This window comes from Cetorhinus maximus, chromosome 4 (genome assembly GCF_964194155.1).
Source record: "Cetorhinus maximus chromosome 4, sCetMax3.hap1.1, whole genome shotgun sequence".
Classification (NCBI taxonomy): domain Eukaryota; kingdom Metazoa; phylum Chordata; class Chondrichthyes; order Lamniformes; family Cetorhinidae; genus Cetorhinus; species Cetorhinus maximus.
This window is the reverse complement of record NC_135882.1, coordinates 81,432,327-81,451,827: the sequence shown is the minus strand read 5'-3', so window position 1 is coordinate 81,451,827 and position 19,501 is coordinate 81,432,327. Positions and strand designations below refer to the sequence as shown.

Here is a 19,501-nt window from a genome sequence, read left to right as displayed (position 1 = left end):
TTGCAACCTCTACCAGCACTTACCCATAGCTCTCCTTTTTCAAGTAATTAAGGACGTATCATTTGTTTAATCTTTCAAAATGTATTATTCTGACATATTGTTTTGTTTGAAGTTGATCATTCTGTCCTTTATGAAATATTATTAGCTTCAAGGAAGCAATAACATTTGCTCGGCAAGAACAGTTTGATGCGTATGTAGCTGTTGGCGGTGGATCTGTGATGGACACGTGCAAAGTGGCTAACCTCTACACCTGCAGTCCTGATGCTGAATTCTTGGACTATGTCAATGCACCAATAGGGAAAGGAAAACCTGTTACTGTTCACCTCTGTCCTTTGATAGCAGGTGGGTCCATGCAGATGTTTTAAAAATGGAGTTGGTTTGAATTGTACCATTAGTAGCTTTCTGTGTGGCATACTAATTGTGACCACAATCTGCAAGTGGCTTTTGTGTTTGGAAAGGGATCAGCGTAAGTGAGAAATGTTGATTGGTGGCAAATTCCTAGCAATACTGTACCACATGCAAACATTTAAAAAGAACGACAATGATTTAAACATTTGAGAGCACTTAAACCATTGTAGAAGCACCCAGTTTATCAGCAAATACAGATGTTTGACCCTGCTGTAAATGTACCAGCCTATACTGTTGATCAAACATATAATAGAGTATGTAATCTATTTTCATTATGTATTTGAAATCTTCTTAATTGCCAATTGTTTTCCCACTTTAATCCTTAATGAAGCTGCAAATATAAGCATTCAGATTGTGGACTGATGGCTGTAGGAAGGGGATTTTAAGCAGTTTTCAGAAGATAATGCACTTTGCACTTACCATTCTGCTCTATGCCACCCTCCACAATATTAAAGAGCTACTGGTCAGATAAATGGTAGTTCACCTTTAAGAAGTGAAAATAATTATCTTAACTATTAGAAATGAGTTCCTTGAGCTGAGCAAGTGACTTGTTTTTCCCAGAACTGGAGCTGGAAGTTAGAATTATTGCAGACATAGGGAAAATTTAAGTTTGTCTCTTCACACCTCTTCTCCCCCAATCCACTCTACATGTTTCTCTCTCTCTCATCCTTCCTCTATCTCTCCCTCTTGCCTACTTCTATCCCTCTTCCCCTATCCTTCTCCTTTCCTTCTTAATCTTCCCTCTCGTTCCCTCTCCCTTATTCATTCACTTCTCTCTCCTCCACTTTCCTTTTCTCCCCACATTACCTCCTTTTTTCCCCTTCCCCTCCCTTTCCTCCACTCTACTCACCATTGCCCTCTGACTCCTGGCTTACTTCTCTCCTCTACTCTCCTCTTTGCCCTCTTGCCTTTCCGCTACCCCTGCTGTCCTGAAACATACTCTTGGCATTGACTACCCATGTGCAATGCCTTGGGAGATTGACTAGTAACTACAGATTGTTAAAATGCATTGTCGGAACTGCTGTTCTATGTAATGTAGTAACATAATAGTACAAATGCAGTTCCCATTATAAAACTACTAACATATGAACATATGAAATAGAAGCAGAAGTAAGTCATTCGGCCCCTCGAGCCTGCTCCACCATTCAATATTATCATGGCTGATCAATTTGTGTTTCGAATTCCACATTCTCATCTAGCCCCAATAACCTTTGATTCCCTTGCCTAACAAGAATCTATCTACCTCCGCCTTAAAAAGATTCAATGACCCCACCTTCACTGCCTTCTGAGGCAGAGAATTCCAAAGTCGCACAACCCTCAGAGAGAAAAAAATTCACCTTATCTCTGTCCTAAGAGAGTGACTCCTAATTTTACAACAGTGTTCCCTAGTTCTGGACTCACCTGCAAGAGGAAACATCCTTTCTATGTCCACCTTGTCAATACAGTTCAGGATCTTATTCCTTTAATCAAGTCACCCCTCACTCTTCTAAACTCCAGTGGAAACAAGCCCAATTTTTGTCTAACCTTTCTTCATAACACAACCTGCTCAATCCAGGTATCAATCTAGTAAACCTCTTCTGAACCGCCTCCAGCACATTTACATCCTTCTTTAAATAAGGAGACCAAAACTGCACACTGTATTTGAGATGTGGTCTCACCAGTGCCCTGTATAATTGAAGCATAACACCCTTACTTTTATGTTCAATTCCTCTCATAATAAAGGGTAGCATCCCATTAGCCTTCTTAATTACTTGCTGTACCTGCATTGTAATTTTTTGTGACTTGTGCACTGGAACACCTAGATCCCTCTGCACCTCTGAATTTTGCAGTCATTCTCTATTTAAGTACTCTGCATTTTTATTCTTTCTGCCAAAGTGAACAACTTCACATTTTCCCACATTATACTCCATCTGCCAAATTTTTGTCCGCTCACTCAACCTATCTATATCCATCTGCAAACTCCTTATGTCTTCTTCACAACATACTTTCCTACCTATTTTTGTGTCATCTGCAAATTTAGCTACCATGTCTTCATTCTCCTCATCTAAGTCATTGGTGTAACTTGTAAAAGTTGAGGCCCCAGTACAGACCCCTGCAGGACTCCACTTGTCATATCCTGCCAATCAGAAAAACACCCATTTATGCATACTCTGTTTTATGCCAGCCAGCCAAACTTCTATCCATACCAATATGTTATCCCCTACACCACAAGCTTTCATTTTCCACAATAACCGTTGATGTGGCACCTTATCAAATGCCTTCTGGAAATCCAAATACAGCATGTCTGCAGGCTCCCCTTTATTCACAGCACATGTCATTCCTTCAAAGTACTCCAATAAATTGGTTAAACATGATTTTCCTTTCACAAAACCATGCTGACTCATCCCAATTACCTTGAGTTTCTCTAAGTGGCCAGGTATAATTTCCTTAAAGATCAATCCTTATACCTTCCCCACAACAGATGTCAAGCTAACTGGCCTATAGTTCCCTGTTTTCTGCCACCCTCCCTTCTTGAAAGAGGGGTTATATTTGCTACTTTCCAATCTGGTGGAACCTTTCCAGAATCTAGTGAATTTTGGAAAATTAACATCAATGCATCTACTACTTTATTAGCCTCCTCTTTTAAAATCCCTAAGATGTGGTCCATCAGGTCCCAGAGACTTGTCAGCCCGCAGCTCCATCAGTCTGCTCAGTACCTCTTCCCTAGTGATTGTAATCTCACCAAGTTCCCCTCTCCCTTTCACCTCTTGATTTACAGCTATTACTGCATGGGATGGTTTTTGTATCCTCCATAGTGAAGACAGAAGCAAAATATTTGTTCATTCCATCCACTATGTCATTATTATCTACTATTAATGCCCCATTGTCACTCTGTAGAAGAGCAACATTCACTTTACTTTTTTCCTTTTTAAATACCTGTAGAAACTCTTGCTATTCGTTTTTACATTTCTAGCTAACTACCTCTCAAACTCAAATTTCTTTCTCCTGATTAACCTTTTGATCATTCTCTGCCGTTCTTAAATTCTGACCAATCATCTGACCTGCTATTCATCTTTGTGCAATTGTATACTTTTTTCTTAAGTTTGATGCTTTCCTTAACTTATTTAGTTAACTATGGATGGTGGGTTAGAATTTTTAGAATTACCACCTTAGAATTTTTCTTTATAATAGGAATATACTTATACTGAGTATTCTGAAATATTCTCTTAAATGTCTGCCACTGCTTGTCTATTGATCTATCCCCTAGCCTAGTGTCCCAGTTCGCTTCAGCTAGCTCAGCTTTCATACCCACATAGTTGCCTTTATTTAAGTTTAAAAAACTAGTCTTAGACCCGCTCTTCTCCCTTTCAAACTGGATGTAAAATTCAATCATATTGTGGTCGCTGCTACCTAGTGCCTTCACTCTGAAGTCATTAATTAATCCTGTTACATTATACAATACCAAGTCTAATATAACCTACTCTCTGGTTGGCTCTAAAACGTGCTGCTCTGACAAACTATCTCAAAAGTATTCTATGAATTTCTCACCCAGGCTACTACTGCCAACCTGATTTTCCCAGTTTATATGTAGATTAAAATCACCCATGATTATTGCTGTCCCTTTATCACGCGCACCCAATATTTCTTCTTGTATTCTTTATCCTACATTGTAGTTACTGTTAGGAGGCCTGTAGACCATTGCACTAGTAACTTCTTTCCCCCACTATTCCTCATCTCCACCCAAACCGATTCTACATTCTGATCTCCTGAACCAAGGTCATCTCTGACTATTGCACCAATGCCATCCTTGATCAACAGTGTTACTCCTCCTTCTTTACCTAGCTTCCTATTCTTCTTGAATGTCATATACCCCTCAATATTCAGGCCTTTCAATCTTTGCCATCCTCCAGCCACATCTCCATAATAGCTATCAGATCACATTTATTTACTTCAATGTGTGCTATCAATTCATTTACTTTGTTATGGATGCTACGTGCATTCAGATACAGAGCCTTTAACTGCCAAAACTGCCACTCATCATTGAATGCAAGAACTTATATTGCATTTTTTTCTCATCACACATGATGTTATCACTAGCATAATGTACACATCTGAGGATCCACTAAACCAGAGAAATTTTCTATTTGAATGCCAGAATCAGAAAGTTTTTTTTTTAACTAATACACTAACTTAAAATTTTTGATTGGTGGAATTTAGTAAAACCTGATTATAAAGGCCTTTAGTTGTAAGTAACACATCTTTCTACTTGGAGTGAATGATTTTGACTTACCAAATGAAGAGTTTTAACAGTTGGTAGCAAGAGATTGAATCAGAAGGTTGTGCTTTCAAGTTCCATTGCAGATACTTGAGTGCACAATCTAGGCTGACATAGCAGTGCTATACCAAGAGCACTGTTGGAAGTGCTATCTTTTGAATAAGACGTTAAATCAATGTTCTCTTTGCCCTCTCAAGAGGCTGTCAAACATCCCATGGTAAAATTTCAAAGAAGAGTCAGGGGATTCTTCCTGCTGTACTGGTCAATATTTATCCCTCAACTAACATCACAAAAACTCATTGTTTGGTCATTATCATTTTGTGGGAGTTTGCTTTATACAAATTGGTGTAGCGTTTCCAACATTACAAGAGCAGCTACACTTCAGAAGTACTTTGGCTATAAAGCATTTTGAGGAATACTAAGATCATGAAAGGTGCTTTGTATATTCAAATCTTCCTTTTTTCTTTAATTATTAACATTAAGGGGATAATTCTAACCCTCACAATAGATGGGTTTGATTCGCATGGCATGTTGAAAATTTGACACAGGAACTAAATCTATCCACTTCTGGATTTAACAGAGGTGGGACAAGGAACAAGCGATCAATCAGCTTGCAGGAGGTCGGTTGTCTGTTGAAATCTTTTAAAGACGCTGTGTGCCTTTATTTTCACAGTGATTCTGTTTTTAATCATGATCAGTTGGTTTTCCTGGGCCTCGGGGAACCTGTCAGGTAAAACGAGATGAGGAAGCAAGGTTTTCTACAGCGCTTCCTGTGGGCTGGAAACAGCAGGCGTGTTATTGCCTGGCCCAACAAGCTTACCTGTAAACCTCACATCCCCTCCAACCCATGATCTGTTTGCTCCCCACCCCCTGTGATCACCTATCTCTCACCACCAACTGCTCCCCTCCAACACCATCTTCCTCGTGCCTCCTCAACTGTGATCAGACCCGCCATTACCATCTGCTCACCCCCATCAACCACGTTCTGCCCACCCACTGACCGCTATCTTTCCCTGCACAACCCTCCAAAATCAGACCCCACTCTGGATACCATCTGCTCCCCCCTAATGCAGCCATCTTCAATCCCCGGATTTCTCTCAGTCCCCCACTAGACCCACAACAGCAATCTCTCCCTATCAGCTCCTCCACTGTGTCCTTCGACAGCAGATTCTCCCACCTGACATTAACATTTAAATAAACCTATTTATATTTAAATAATTAAATTTTTTAAATTAAAATATATCCTGTAGTTATAAACTTCCAGGTTTCCCATCTATAACTCGTCTCTCCCACTCCACCCCCGCCTGCTAATAACACATCTTGGAGGTAATATTGGGCCTAAATGTTACAAAATTGTACATTTGTTGATCAGACAAAATAATGTCTTATATATCATGTTTTGTAATCATTACAGATCTTAAAGGAAAAAAGAAAGATTTGCATTTGTATAGAGCCTTTAATGGCATCAGGCCCTCCCAAAGCACTTTCCAACCAATTAAGTACTTTTTAAACTGTCATAATTGTTGTAATGTAGGAATTTAATCATTGAATGTTAAAAGTATATCGAAAACCAAAAATACAGTTCCAATACAATTAGAAATACAGTTCTTAACTAATCATATTATATATTTTGTTCTTTTTTTTCCAGTTCCCACTACAGCTGGCACTGGAAGTGAGACCACAGGTGTGGCAATATTTGACTATGAAGCTATGAAAGCTAAAACAGGTACAAGTGAATAATCATGACAATGCAAATTGTGATGAGGTGGGCCTTTCCTATGTTAATATAGTAAGGGTACTTTTAAATAATTATGACACAACTCTGATCCACAGTATCTGTAGTTTGGGCATTCAAAGTACCCTCAAAAGTCCTAAGAAGCGTGTGCCCACGCCATTGATGTGAGTCCCACCAGATGCAATTATTGGTTAGGATGTTAGCATGTGCAGTGAATGTCACCCGGAATACTGATTTGTCACCACTGCCGCCGTTTTGGAGCTCAATGCTCCGGCTAATGGCCTCTCTTAATCACCCAATGCACCTGAACAAACATTCAGCAGCAAGGGAAGGACCCTCCTTTCACTATGTGAAAGGATCATCAATTCCTTGCAAGTTAGTTGCTGATTGATTTCCACTGCAGTTGCAATATTGTACAAGTGTTTGGCACTTTCTAGAGTTCTTACAAGTTGCTAAAGTCTAAAGGGAGTGGTATGGCAGGTGCTGAAGGCCCTGTCCTGACTTCAAGGCTTCAATGCAAACCAGATGCTCCTAGGCATGGGTACAGTAGTTTGTAACCCCCTTGGAATATAGCTTGACTGGGACAATTAATAGGAGTGGCACAGACCAAGGCAAGCTGCTAATCGAGGGAAGAGGAGGAGGGGGTGAAGGGCTCTCAGAAGGGAAGCCATGTCTTCCCAAGATGCTCAGGGAGCAATTCTCCGACCTGAATCTTAGTGAGGAACAAAGTATGAAATATCTGCATTTTACTAACGATTCAGTCCTCACTGAAATCTGCCATCTGCTGCAGCTACAACTGCAACCTCAGAGCAAGGCAAGGACCAGGGTGAGAATGGCAAGGAAGGCGACCATGGTTGTGAACTTCTATTTTATCAGGCTCCTTCTAGGTTGGAGATATTTGTGACAGCTTGTAGTCTGTCATCACACACATCAGCGCAAACATCCTAACCCCGAGGAGGTGGCTTTGGAGGAAGCAAGAGTGAAAATTTGAAACGCCGCACATCAGGTTGGCTTCCTGACATGTTCTCCCCTCCAGAAGATCTTTCCAGAGGTGGCCTCTCTGTGGCAGCAGCTGCGCATCCATCCACGGCAGACATTCAATCAAGATACGTAAAGGGGCATTTAGCCCTTAATTGTGTGCAGCAATGCGATCTTACGAGAGGATCCCATGCAGTGTCAGGGGTCTCTGACAGGGCATCGGAAGAGACGGAAGATCAGCGCGATGTCAGAGGGAGGTGTCGGAGTTTCCCCTCCCCACTGATGGCCATGAAAGCTCTGGGCTTTCATTTTTAATAAATTCTTAGAAGCTTTTCAACACGGCTCCATTTTGAGGCACCATCACACTGATCTTTCTCTGCATTAGGAGTGCCCTGCTCTCCCAGGGGGGCTGCCAGCGGCCAATCTTGTTGGCCTTCTCATTGGGCCTTGCTGCCACCCTTAATTGGACGACGAGTGTGGAGGCGGCATGTTAATTGTCCAGAGGGATACAGTTGACATTTCGAGTCTGTATGACCCTTCATCAGAACTAAAAAATATAGAAATGAGATGAAATATAAGCTGGTAGAGGGGGGTGGGACGGCCATTGGCTTCCACCTATCACTGGCCCCCTATTGAGCTCTACATGTCCCACCCCCCTCTACCAGCTTATATTTCATCTCATTTCTATATTTTTTAGTTCTGATGAAGGGTCATACGGACTCGAAACGTCAACTGTATCCCTCTCCACAGATGCTGTCAGACCTGCTGAGTTTTTCCAGGTATTTTTGTTTTTGTTCTAGATTTCCAGCATCCGCAGTATTTTGTTTTTATGTTAATTGTCCATCTGCTTTTAGATTGTGGCATAGGTCTGACCTCTGAACTGTGCAGGATCAGGGTCCCACAAATGGTCTCGATTCCTGAAAATGGTGATAACATTCTACCCCATGAGAGCTAACTACATCTCTCTTGCCGGAGAGCAGCAGGTATGGTGAGCATGTGGCTCCAGGAAGGTTGCAGGCATCCCAAAGTAGAGGGTGCCATTGACTGCCCTTTTTGCAACTTTCGCTTGTCAACTGTCAGATGTACCACAATCAAAAGGGATTCCACTCACTCAGTGACAATTGGTGTGTGACCATAGGCAGCGAATCATGTCCAGTTTCCTGATAGCTATCATGGTGCCTTCATTCTTCAATAATCAGTTGTGCCATCTGCAGTAAACCAGAGCTGGATGACAAGAGCTATTCACTAATGGCATGGCTTCTGACCCCGGTGCTCAACCCATGCTCACGTACACAGCATGTATACAATGGAAGCCATGCTGTTACAGGAAATGTGACAGAACAGATCGGTGGAATGCTGAAACAACGCCTTTGTTTCATGGACCACTCTGGAAGAGCCCTTCAGTACTCAGCAGAGCAGGTGTCAAGATGTGGTGCTCTGTTGCATGCTTCACAAACTTGTCATCATGAGGGGAAAGCCTTTGCCACAAACTATACAGTGACCAGGTGAGGAACAAGGGCGGAGGCAACCTAGACAGTCCCTTTCTGTCCGGGCTGTCAGTGAACAACTCACCTGACTGTGAAATCAGCAAACGCAATCCCAATTCCCCATTCCCCAACAGTCCCACTTTTTCTCTGTCACTGACCATCACAGAATCCGCTTGGACACAATGCAAAAATGGAAGCCACATAATAAACATTCTAAACCAAACAATATAAATTGAATCATGCCACATTTAAAACAAGTGTAAAGTATTCACCCTTGTGTATTCCCTGACTGTCTGTCTTCCATGTACCTTTACCAGGCCAATACTCCTATTCAGTGCAACCCCAGTGGCCGCAACATGGCTGATAGAAGGCTGCTGACTTTCAGTGAGGGAGACTGTAGATAACCTTGGAGGATGATCTCAAGCAGCTCTGGGCCTAGAACGCCCCACTTTGGACTGCACTATCTTGGCAGCAGACTGGCCTGGTTGACCAAGAAGTGGCAGCGGTGGAAGCAAAAAATGCTGTCTTTCTGAGAGAAGATGGAGCCACTGCCACTCACCCAGGGCAGTGTCTCAGTGATCCTAGTACTGTGTTGGAGATTAGATTGCTGGACTGCTGTGAGACCCTGCAAGCCCCTTTGCACACTGTAACCCACAGCCATTTTGGCAGCATTCTGAGCTTGCATGACAGAAAGTTGGTCTTGCATGACCTTAGTCTGAGCTTCCATTACAGATATTGGGTGAATTCTGTTTCTGCAGTGGAAGCTGAGACATTGGGCATCAGATGCTGCAACTTGATTTGATGCTAAGTGTGCTAATGGAGTTAGCCACACTTTCCATGCTGGAAAAAATGGGCCCTAGGCTCTGTGCAAAATTGGTGCAGGTCTCCTCCATGCTCCTTGATAATGACCACAGACTTTCTGGCAGACCTACCAATAAACCAAACATTTAGTTGTAGACACTCATTAGCCTTCTTCTGTAGGGCTGTGGCATCAAAGTCCTCTTCTGAGTCCTCTGCATCAGACTCATTTGCAATCTTGCCCTCTGGCAAGCTATCTTTGCCCTTACCCTGACTGCAGGGCACTTGTGCCTTGTGTCTCACCATGTGCAGACCCTGCCTCCATGCTATCATCTGAATTATGCAGTGTCATTATCTAAGTTGGTGGGTGCAAGTATAAAATTGCATGACAACATCTCTTCACCATCAATTTCTTCTTTCTCTTCCACGCACTGCCTGCAAATGACAGTTCTTTGGTACCTGAAAAGGAAAAAGCACAAGGGTAGGGTTGTGTGGGGAGTGGGGAGAAACAAGTGATGCATGCTTACACAATCTGCAACATGTAAATCAGAAGGGATTATTGGATGAGGGAGAAGTGGGATGTGAGAAGGAGGACTAGGTATGAAGATACTACCATCTTCTAGGATTTCATATCTTTCAGTGACCATAGCCTCAACAATGATCACTCCAATGATGGCAAGTACGGTCTCCTCCAAGGACATGCAGCAATGCCTGTCCCTTGCCAGTTAGTTGCTGCTGCTGCCTATCATGGCCACCTTTTCCTGGAAGCAAGGGGGAAATGTGACAGTGAGTGTGATGCAATGTGTTTGGGTGATGTGGCAGTTATGGTTGAGTAGCTGGCAATGTATGCAAACTGTGAGATGAAGGCATGAGGCTTTAACGAGTGCAGATTAGCTTTAACTCATGCTGGCCTGTCAAGGTTTTGGGCCCCCTGCTGAGATGTGCAACCACTCAACAGTGCAGTTGACATTGGCTGCAGGCTACAACCATGGTAATGAGCAGACAGCATAAAGTTGGCATGCTGCCTGCTTTACATTGAACAGACACAGTGTGACTGCACATTATGAGCCTCCCATCTATTTATGTCCAATTTACTGTCCTCAAAGTCTCCTTTGTTTAAGAATATAAGAAATAGAAACAGGACACAGTCATTCGGCCCTTGAGCCTGCTCTGCCATTCCATAGGTTCAAAGCTGAACTTTTACTTCAACTCCACCTTCTTCTTGAATCCCTTAGTGCCCAAAAATGTAACAATCTTTGCCTTGAATATACTCATCAACTGAGCATCCACAGCCCTATGTGATAGAGAATTCCAAAGTTTCACAACCCTCTGAGTGAAGAAATCTCTCCTCACCTCAGTCTTAAATGGCCAACCCCTTATGTGAAACTATAATTTCCCAGATCTAGACTCGCCAACTAGGGGAAACAGCCTCACACAGGGCTTGACAGGATAGATGCTAATAATTTCTTCATTTCAATGAGATCACCTCATTCTCCTAAATTTGAAGGAGTATAGGACATCATAGGACACCTTTTCATCCCAGGAATCAATCCAGTCAAACTTTGTGGCACTCCATTAGTTACACTCTATCTTCCCAAAACTAGGGGAGGTGGTGGCATAGTGGTATTCTCACTGGACTAATATTCCAGAGACTCAGGGTAATGCTCTGGGGACTGGGGTTCAAATCCCATCATGGTGAAATTTGAATTCAATAGAAATCTTGAATTTAAAAGTTTGATGATGACCATGAAACCATTGTTGTATAAACCCATCTGGTTCACTAATGGAAAGGAAGGAAATCTGCAATCACCTGGTCTGGCCTACATGTGACTCCAGACCCACAGCAATGTGGTTGACTCTTAAATGCCCTCTGAACGAGGGCAGTTAGGGATGGGCAATAAGTGCTGGCTGAGCCTGCAATGCCCACATGAATGAATAAAAAAAAAACGGTTTATTACTACTGTCAACCAAATCTCAATCCATGCTAATACATTACCTAATCTTGTGCAACAACTTCTGCTGTGACTCCTTATCGAAAGCATACCAAAATATGCTACATCCACTGGTTTACCTGTTACCTACCCAGCTAGCCAAAAAAGCCCGAATGCTGGAAATCAACCTTCCTCCAGAGTTTGTTTCTGTCGCCTATCGATATAGTCCCAACCCCCAACAGGCGACAGAAAATATCAGACTTTGACATTTCACAATGCAAACCCCTAAAAGCAGCCCTAGTTGTGAAGGTGCGTGCCAAAGGCAGGGTCATGAGGTAACCTCTCCCTGTCCCCTGAAAATACAGCAGAGATCATGGCAGAGGTTCTTAGTGGGTACTGGTCTGATGTAAATTCCATGGACTTTCAGGGTTATTATGTTAGAATTTTATCATAGTGGTGTGGCAGTTATTATTGTATTTCTTCCTGGTTCATGTTACTAAATCTCAATATTAACAAGAGCAGAAATAATTTTTGCTTTTTCACCAAGGAACCATTTTTTTACAATAATACTAGATAGTTTTGTTTTGGTACTGCCTGCTAAGTGTTCCATTTTAGGCATTGCCAGCAGGGTTCTGAAACCAACCCTTGGAATAGTGGACCCATTGCACACACTGCACATGCCTGAACGTGTGACAGCCTACAGTGGATTTGATGTACTTTGGTAAGTAGTTTTATCAGGTTAAAAATTGACGTCTCATGGTTGAGAATTTCCTGAAAGCTGCCATCTTTCTGCCATCACAACTTTGCTAGAAATGTGGTGGAAATCCTGTTTTCCAATTTACCTGTGGCAGAGCAGCTCTGAGGGAATTGTCAGCCACTGTTGCAAGTGTATAAATAATAGAAGAAATAACATTCCTTGTAGAAATTTAACGATATCTGTAATTATTTAACGTAGTTGACATTTTTCTTAATTTGATTAGCTCTGGGTTTTTTCCTCATAGCTTGAGAGATTAATTTGAAAATGCACATCTTTGTTACCTGCGTTTGAATTTTTCACAGTCATTTGTGGCATGAATATCTTTTTAGTTGGAATAGTTTCCTTCCTGTGAGAAGGTGGTCTGAGAGTGTGCTGTTGACGGATCCCAGGGCATTCAGAGAGCTGACACTTGATTGAAGTTATATTTAACCACTTCTTCGAACTTCACTGACCATGAAAACCAGATATAAAACCCTATTCATTTTATATAGACTTAGTCAAAGTCTAGGAACTGAGCTGGTAAAACTTCAGACCATTGGAATTAGTATAAAGTGCCTATAGTAGAATTTTATCTCCTATCTGTTTTTGGTAAGTAACATGAGGGTAATTCATGATTTTGAAGTTTTTATTTTCACTTATCCTTTATAGAGCTATACTGATATTTTCAGTCTTTCTCATATAATTTTCTTCCACGTCATTGAAATTATTTAGTTATTGATCTTTCAAACTAACTTTATAATGTCTCCAACATGTGATCATGCATTACGATTGACTCCGTGTTGTTTTTGCCTAATATCTTGGTTTGTGGGACATTGCAATTGACATGAGAAAGAAAATCAAGCAGTTTCCTTACCTGATCATTGAAATTTCTACTGGAAAATGTGCATGCTTGGGCATCAGGACTGGCCTTGGCTGTGATATCCCAACCCCAGTACTCTAGACTCACATGCAAAATTGAAGTACTCAAAGGTCAACAATGTCTTTGGAATGTCTTCATGAGACAAAATTAACATATACATAAAATTTGATCTACCTGTCAATAGAGAATTCAGATCATGTTTGACATGTAATTTTGTCATAGTGGTTAAATAAGAAAGATTTTTTTTTGGTTTCTCTTAACTAGACATAATTCCATGTTACCAAAAATAAATATATTCTTAGTATAATAAGTGCTCTTTCCAGAGAACTATTTTCAGAGAGCTATATGGCTGCTACTTTCCCTGCTGCAGAGTTAATAATTTAGGCACTAAAGAGTTTCTGAGGTGTCTAAGTTGGAGTTTTGAATTGCAATGACTGGCCCACATTTAGTGCAAGATACCATTTTGTTAAAGGGAATTGAAGTGTGCACTAGGAACAGCCTCCCCTAGGACGATTGGTGACCAACTGGTGACCAATTAAATTATATCTAATGCTCAATAAAGAGATTGAGCATCATTTTTGACAGCAAGTGCTGCAATTAACCTCTCGTAACAATTACCAACTGAACAAGAGCAATGAAGGTGTGGATTTTGAGCCATGCTCAGCCTTCACTGTTTACTTGCTGCTAGAGATCAACTGACTGCACTGCATTGGATGGGGACTTCTGATAGACATTGGGAGACTTCCTGGAACACTTTGTTAAGACTTCATCAATAATATCAACATTAATTGTGGTAATTTTCAGAGTGAGTGCTGTGTTATGCTACCTTATTGGAGACCTTGTAGGAGTTATGAGGAGAAAAGGAGCTGGAACTACTGGAGGTAGTTGCCTTGGTAAAGAGTGTGGCAGGCCAGACATTGGAGTTGCCTTTAGGAGGGAGGGTCTGAGTGGGAGAGCAGTCTTGACAGAGCACTAAGTTGGTGCCTAGCAACAGAGAGTAGAGGTGAGCCAAATTTACTCCCCTTTTGTGACTTGTACTGGACGGCAGTGAGATTAGCAAGGCCATCAAAGGAGTGTCTGTGGAGCAAGGCTGCTGACAATAAGCTAGATGTAAGACTGGGAAGGGGGGCAAAGCGTGAGAAATGTTGCCCAAAGAGTAACCTGGAAACTCACCACCTATGATTTTCACCGAATCACATTGCTAAAAGACACATGAACCACAAACCAATCAAATTTCTTTAATAATAACAGATGCAGAATTTAGAAGAACAATAAACTGGCTGGAAGAAAATTTGAACTCATTGTTTTTAATAATGTGGAATTTTTTTAACTTTAAAAAGTAAAATTTAAATTTCTTCACTGTTTTCCACACAGTGAAAATGTTTAAATTTCTTGATCTCTCTTCTTGTCTGTAGCCATGCACTGGAGTCCTACACAGCTCTTCCCTATAACTTACGATCACCATGCCCCACAAACCCAATCAATCGTCCAGCTTATCAAGGGAGCAACCCTATCAGTGATGTGTGGTCCAAGCACGCCTTAAGAATTGTGGCCAAGTATATGAAACGGTATTGTAAAGTCTAGCATCGCTAATATTAAAGCTGCAGCCCTTCATAATTTTGTGTTGTTTTATGTACAGGGAGGAGCACTGCTCATGAAAGAATTACTTAAGATGTCAAATTTAAATTTTTAAGAAAGAAAATATTTTCCAGAAAATTTGGGATTTGTAATGTTATTTTGTCATAGTGCAGCTTTACTGCATTCTTACTACCAGTCCCTGGCTGCTGCCAATCACAAAGGTAAACAGCAGAGGTCAGCATAGTAGTTCCAGAAACCATCATTAGCAATATGAGCTTCTGTTAGAAAAAAGTACTTAAAAATCTTTTACGAGGAGCACAATTAATCTTATTACTCAGAGTTACGTAGCTCCAACATTATGTAGGAAAAAAGAAATGTTGCATCTTCAGACGTAACCAGTATGTAATATGGTCTAATAATCTATAGTTTAGAGGATGGTATTTGGTTTGACTTGTACAGCTAACTTGTATTCTTCTCTGAGTTTTTTCTCAGGTTTATTTTATACTGTATATAGTTAATTTTTTTTTAAAAGTTATTGTTAAGTTAAAAAGTAAATTATATATTTATTACACTGTAGGTAAATGCTATAGGATTGAATTTAGGAACAATTCTTTTGTTTGCAGGGCACAGTTTTAGCTCAGATATGTAACTTGATCCTACACATTAAGCAGAATTTAATGCACCCCCCCCCCCCCCACCCCTGCCCCGGAGGTGAGTTCTAATGCGGGAGGGGCCATCTGACCAGACAGTAGGGTGGAGACTGTGCCGCCTCCCTGCCTCCTCCTGATTCAGTCCAGGGCAGAAAAGCTTGCAGGCAACCTTCGTGCCCAGATGCCAAGTGAGGTCCTTAAGCAATTAATGCCCATTTAATGGCCTCATCCCACCATCGCTGGTATCAGGGACAGGGACTCGCCATGTGGTGAAGCTGAAGAGAAGACGGTTTGCTTGTGGCCTAGTTGTGAGGGGGGGTCTCATGCTGTTGAAGGACCTGGCATCTGGAAGGAGGGGGGCTGCTGAGAGCCACCCCCTACCCTTTCCTCCAACCCCCTTCCCCACCCTCGCTGACAACCACCCCCCCGCAACCCCCATCCCACCATCACTAACCTTCTCCAGGGATCCCACGATGAACTCTGGTGAAGGCCCAAGTCTATTACTGGCAACAGCCACCGCTCCTGGTTGTACTGCCAGAAATGGAGTGGTGTGAGCCTCTGATTGGCTGGCAGGTCTTGGGGGAGTGGGATCTCTGCCCGACTGGGGAAATTCCTGCAATTAGATGTCACCGATGAGCCTGGAGCCCCAGCAGTATGATTCCCGCTGCCATTTAGGGGTTTCATTCTCTCAGGGTCAGCAGAGGTGCCGGTAGTTCCAGCCACCATCATTAGCTTCCGCCCATTAAGTTCACACCAAGAGGGAAGAATAGCTCTAAGTGATGAGCTCCTTTGGTACATGATCAGTCTAGATGACAAACAGCTGGGATGGGGAAAGGGAGGATGACCAATCCAACCTCAGTCAGGAATTCTTAACATTTCTTAGCATGACCATTACAAGTAAGGAGACGGGGGGGGTGGCAAGAAAAGTTAATGAAGTGGAACCTTTGCCCATTTGAATCTTGTACCTACTGAAGTGTATGACCTAAGGTGACATAACAAGGAGCTGCACGGAAATCAGTGAACTGCACGAGAGGAGAGAGGGACAGTCTAATGAGAAGGCATTATTAGGCTGGTACATTATAACTCCCGTATTTTTTAAAATAACAGTGGGACTTTTTTCATATGTAAAGAACACAATTACTTGTATTGTACTAATGCCTTCTATACTAAGGTCCAGGCTACATGGTCAGTGTTTCCCAAACTTTTTTGATTGAAGGATCCATTTGCAAACAGATCCCCCGCCCCCCCCACATCTAAATTTGAATATTATATATTATTCATAATATGAAAGTTTTGCATGTAATGAGTGTTTTAACCATGTTTTGAAGAAAACAGGTGTTTCTTTAAGTCTGAGTGTGTAGTATTAAATATTTTTTAACATTTGCCTCTTGAATAAGGCTGAACTCACCTGGTGCACACCACCAGCCTTGGTGACTCTGGATCTACCTGATGCATTCCTGCCATTCTCAGCAATCCTCCATGTATGCTCCCACCCCCAGGTTGAGACTGGCAGCCCACTCTGCTGTGCATGCCTCCAAGCTCACACCAAGTCCACACCAAGCCTGCCTTGATAAGCACTTTCAGATTATTTTGCAGACCCCTCGAATGTCTCTATGGACCTCCTGGATTCGCAGACCCCAGATTGAAAACTACTGTATTAGGTTGTTTGAGTAAATTATGTGACATGAGCACATTTTATCGCTTTAATTTCTGCTAATGGAAGAACCTTGATCAACGTTTGCTACATTGATACTTTTTCCCTATCTTGACCTTATGCATGATCAGCTGTAAAGTCCAACATTGTTATGTCTGTCCTATAACAAGCCTGAATCTTGCAACTGGGTTTAGTCAAGTTAACCTGTCATACTGATAAGTCTTTTTGGGTTTAAAGTTGTGTGTCAATTATTTTCCTTCCATGCTGGAGCAAAACATGTTTTCTGTATACAAATGAAAGGTGTTAGATGTAGATATGTTACAAAATCCTATTCATTCATGGGGTGTAGGTGTCGCTGGCTAGGCCAGCATGTATTGCCCATCCCTAATTGCCCTTGAGAAGGTGGTGGTGAGTTGCCTTCTTGAACCACTGCAGTCTATGTGGTGTAGGTACACCCACAGTGCTGTTAGGGAGGGAGTTCCAGGATTTTGACCCAGCGACAATGAAGGAATGGTGATATATTTCCAAGTCAGAAATGGTTAATGGCTTCAAGGGGAACTTCCAGGTGGTGGTCCCATGTGTCTGCTGCCCATGTCCTTCTAGATGGTAGCGGACATGGGTTTGGAAGGTGCTGTCTAAGGAGCCTTGGTGAGTTGTTGCAGTGCATCTTGTAGATGGTAGACACTGCTGCTACTGTGTATCGGTGGTGGAGGGAATGAATGTTTGTCCATGAGGTGCCAATCAAGCGGGCTGCTTTGTCCTGGATGGTGTCAGGCTTCTTGGGTATTGTTGGAGCTGCATTGATCCAGGCAAGTGGAGAGTATTCCATCACACACCTGACCTGTGTTTTGTAAATGATGGACAGGCTTTGGGGAGTCAGGAGGAGAGTTACTCGCCACAGAATTCCCAGTCTCTGACCTGCTCTTGTAGCCACAGTGTTTATATGGCTAGTCCAGTTCAGTTTCTGGTCAATGGTAACCTCCAGGATGTTGATAGTGGAGAATTCAGCAATGGTAATGCCATTGAATATGAAGGAGCAATGGTTAGATTCTCCCTTGTTGGAGATGGTCATTGCCTGACACTTGTGTGGTGTGAATGTTACTTGCCACTTGTCAGCCCAAGCCTGAATATTGTCCAGGTCTAGTTGCATTTGGAAATGGACTGCTTCAGTATCTGGGGTTTTGCAAATGGTGTGAACATCAGCGAACATCCTCATTTCTGATCTTATGATGGAAGGAAGGTCATTGGGCCTAGGACACTACCCTGAAGAACTCCTGCAGTGATATTCTGGAACTGAGGTGATTGACCTCTGACAACCGCAACCGACTTCCTTCATGCTAGGAATGACTCCAACCAGCGGAGAGTTTTTCCCCCCCGATTCCCATTGAATCCAGTTTTGCTAGAGCTCCTTGATGCCAAATGTGGAACTCAGGCAAATGTGGCCTTGCTGTCAAGGGCAGTCACTCTCACCTCACCTCAACTCACCATGTTGGAACCAAGGCTGTAATGAGGTCAGGAACTGAATGACCCTGCCGGAACCCAAACTGAGCATCAGTGAGCAGGTTATTACTAAGCAAGCGGAGTAAGAGGAGTCCATGCAGAGAATCAGCACTGCATTGACCCTCGTGGCCGAGCGCACTGCCTCCTCCATTGAGAGAGTGGCAACTCTCATGGAGAGGCTGCTCCAGGAACTCAATTAGGGGTTCCTGGGGATGCGCTCGGACCTGCAAGCTGGTCAGTGTCAGTGTGGGAGATGGATTGAGCACCCAGTATCCCAGCTAGGTGCCCGACCACCAATGGTGAGCAGGGAGTTCCAAAGACACGTCGGTGCACAAGCTGTCTGTCGTTTCTGTGGGCTCTTCTCAGAGCACTCCGGATGACGGCACCTCCTCTGCCTCTCTGCCAGTGACCTTGGAATCTGATGAGGCTGCAGCAACTGGGAAGATGCCAGCCATGGCACTGGCCACACCCTCCCAGGCAGGGCCAGCTCAGGCTTCACAGGCCAGAGGATGCCCACCAAGGTCATCAAGGCCAATAAAACAGCAGAGTGAGCAGGCTGTCTCCAATGCCGTTGCCAGCGAAGGGGGAGCACCTAGACATAGCACCCACAAGCGAAAGCTTAGAGCACCTTAAGCACAACATGGCCTGATCACGGGTGATATTTGTTTCCCCCATTTTTCTGTTATATGTTTTAATGGTGTGATGTAAAATACCGGTCAATGTTAATTTCTGCAATGTTTGTCACTCAGCAGTAAATGAGATTTTTTTTGCAACTGGCCTCTGGATACTTCATTTTGCTCTGTAGGTGCAGGGTAAGCCACGATGTTGTGGTGGACGTGCGACTCCTTGCACTATGTGCCACTGCAATAAAGTTTATGTTGTTGACCAAGGAACTGGTCCTGACAGGGATC

General features: G+C 42.7%; 1 protein-coding gene across 1 annotated transcript in view; it reads left to right on the top strand.

Annotated features, from left to right (window-relative positions):
• Window positions 1-19,501, top strand: part of adhfe1 (alcohol dehydrogenase iron containing 1) — a 70,095-nt gene that overhangs the window by 27,920 nt on the left and 22,674 nt on the right. The window contains exons 6-9 of the mRNA XM_078540405.1: window positions 146-342; window positions 6,312-6,389; window positions 12,208-12,313; window positions 14,624-14,776. Coding sequence (XP_078396531.1) covers window positions 146-342; window positions 6,312-6,389; window positions 12,208-12,313; window positions 14,624-14,776 — 534 coding nt within the window. The remainder of the gene's footprint in view (window positions 1-145; window positions 343-6,311; window positions 6,390-12,207; window positions 12,314-14,623; window positions 14,777-19,501) is intronic.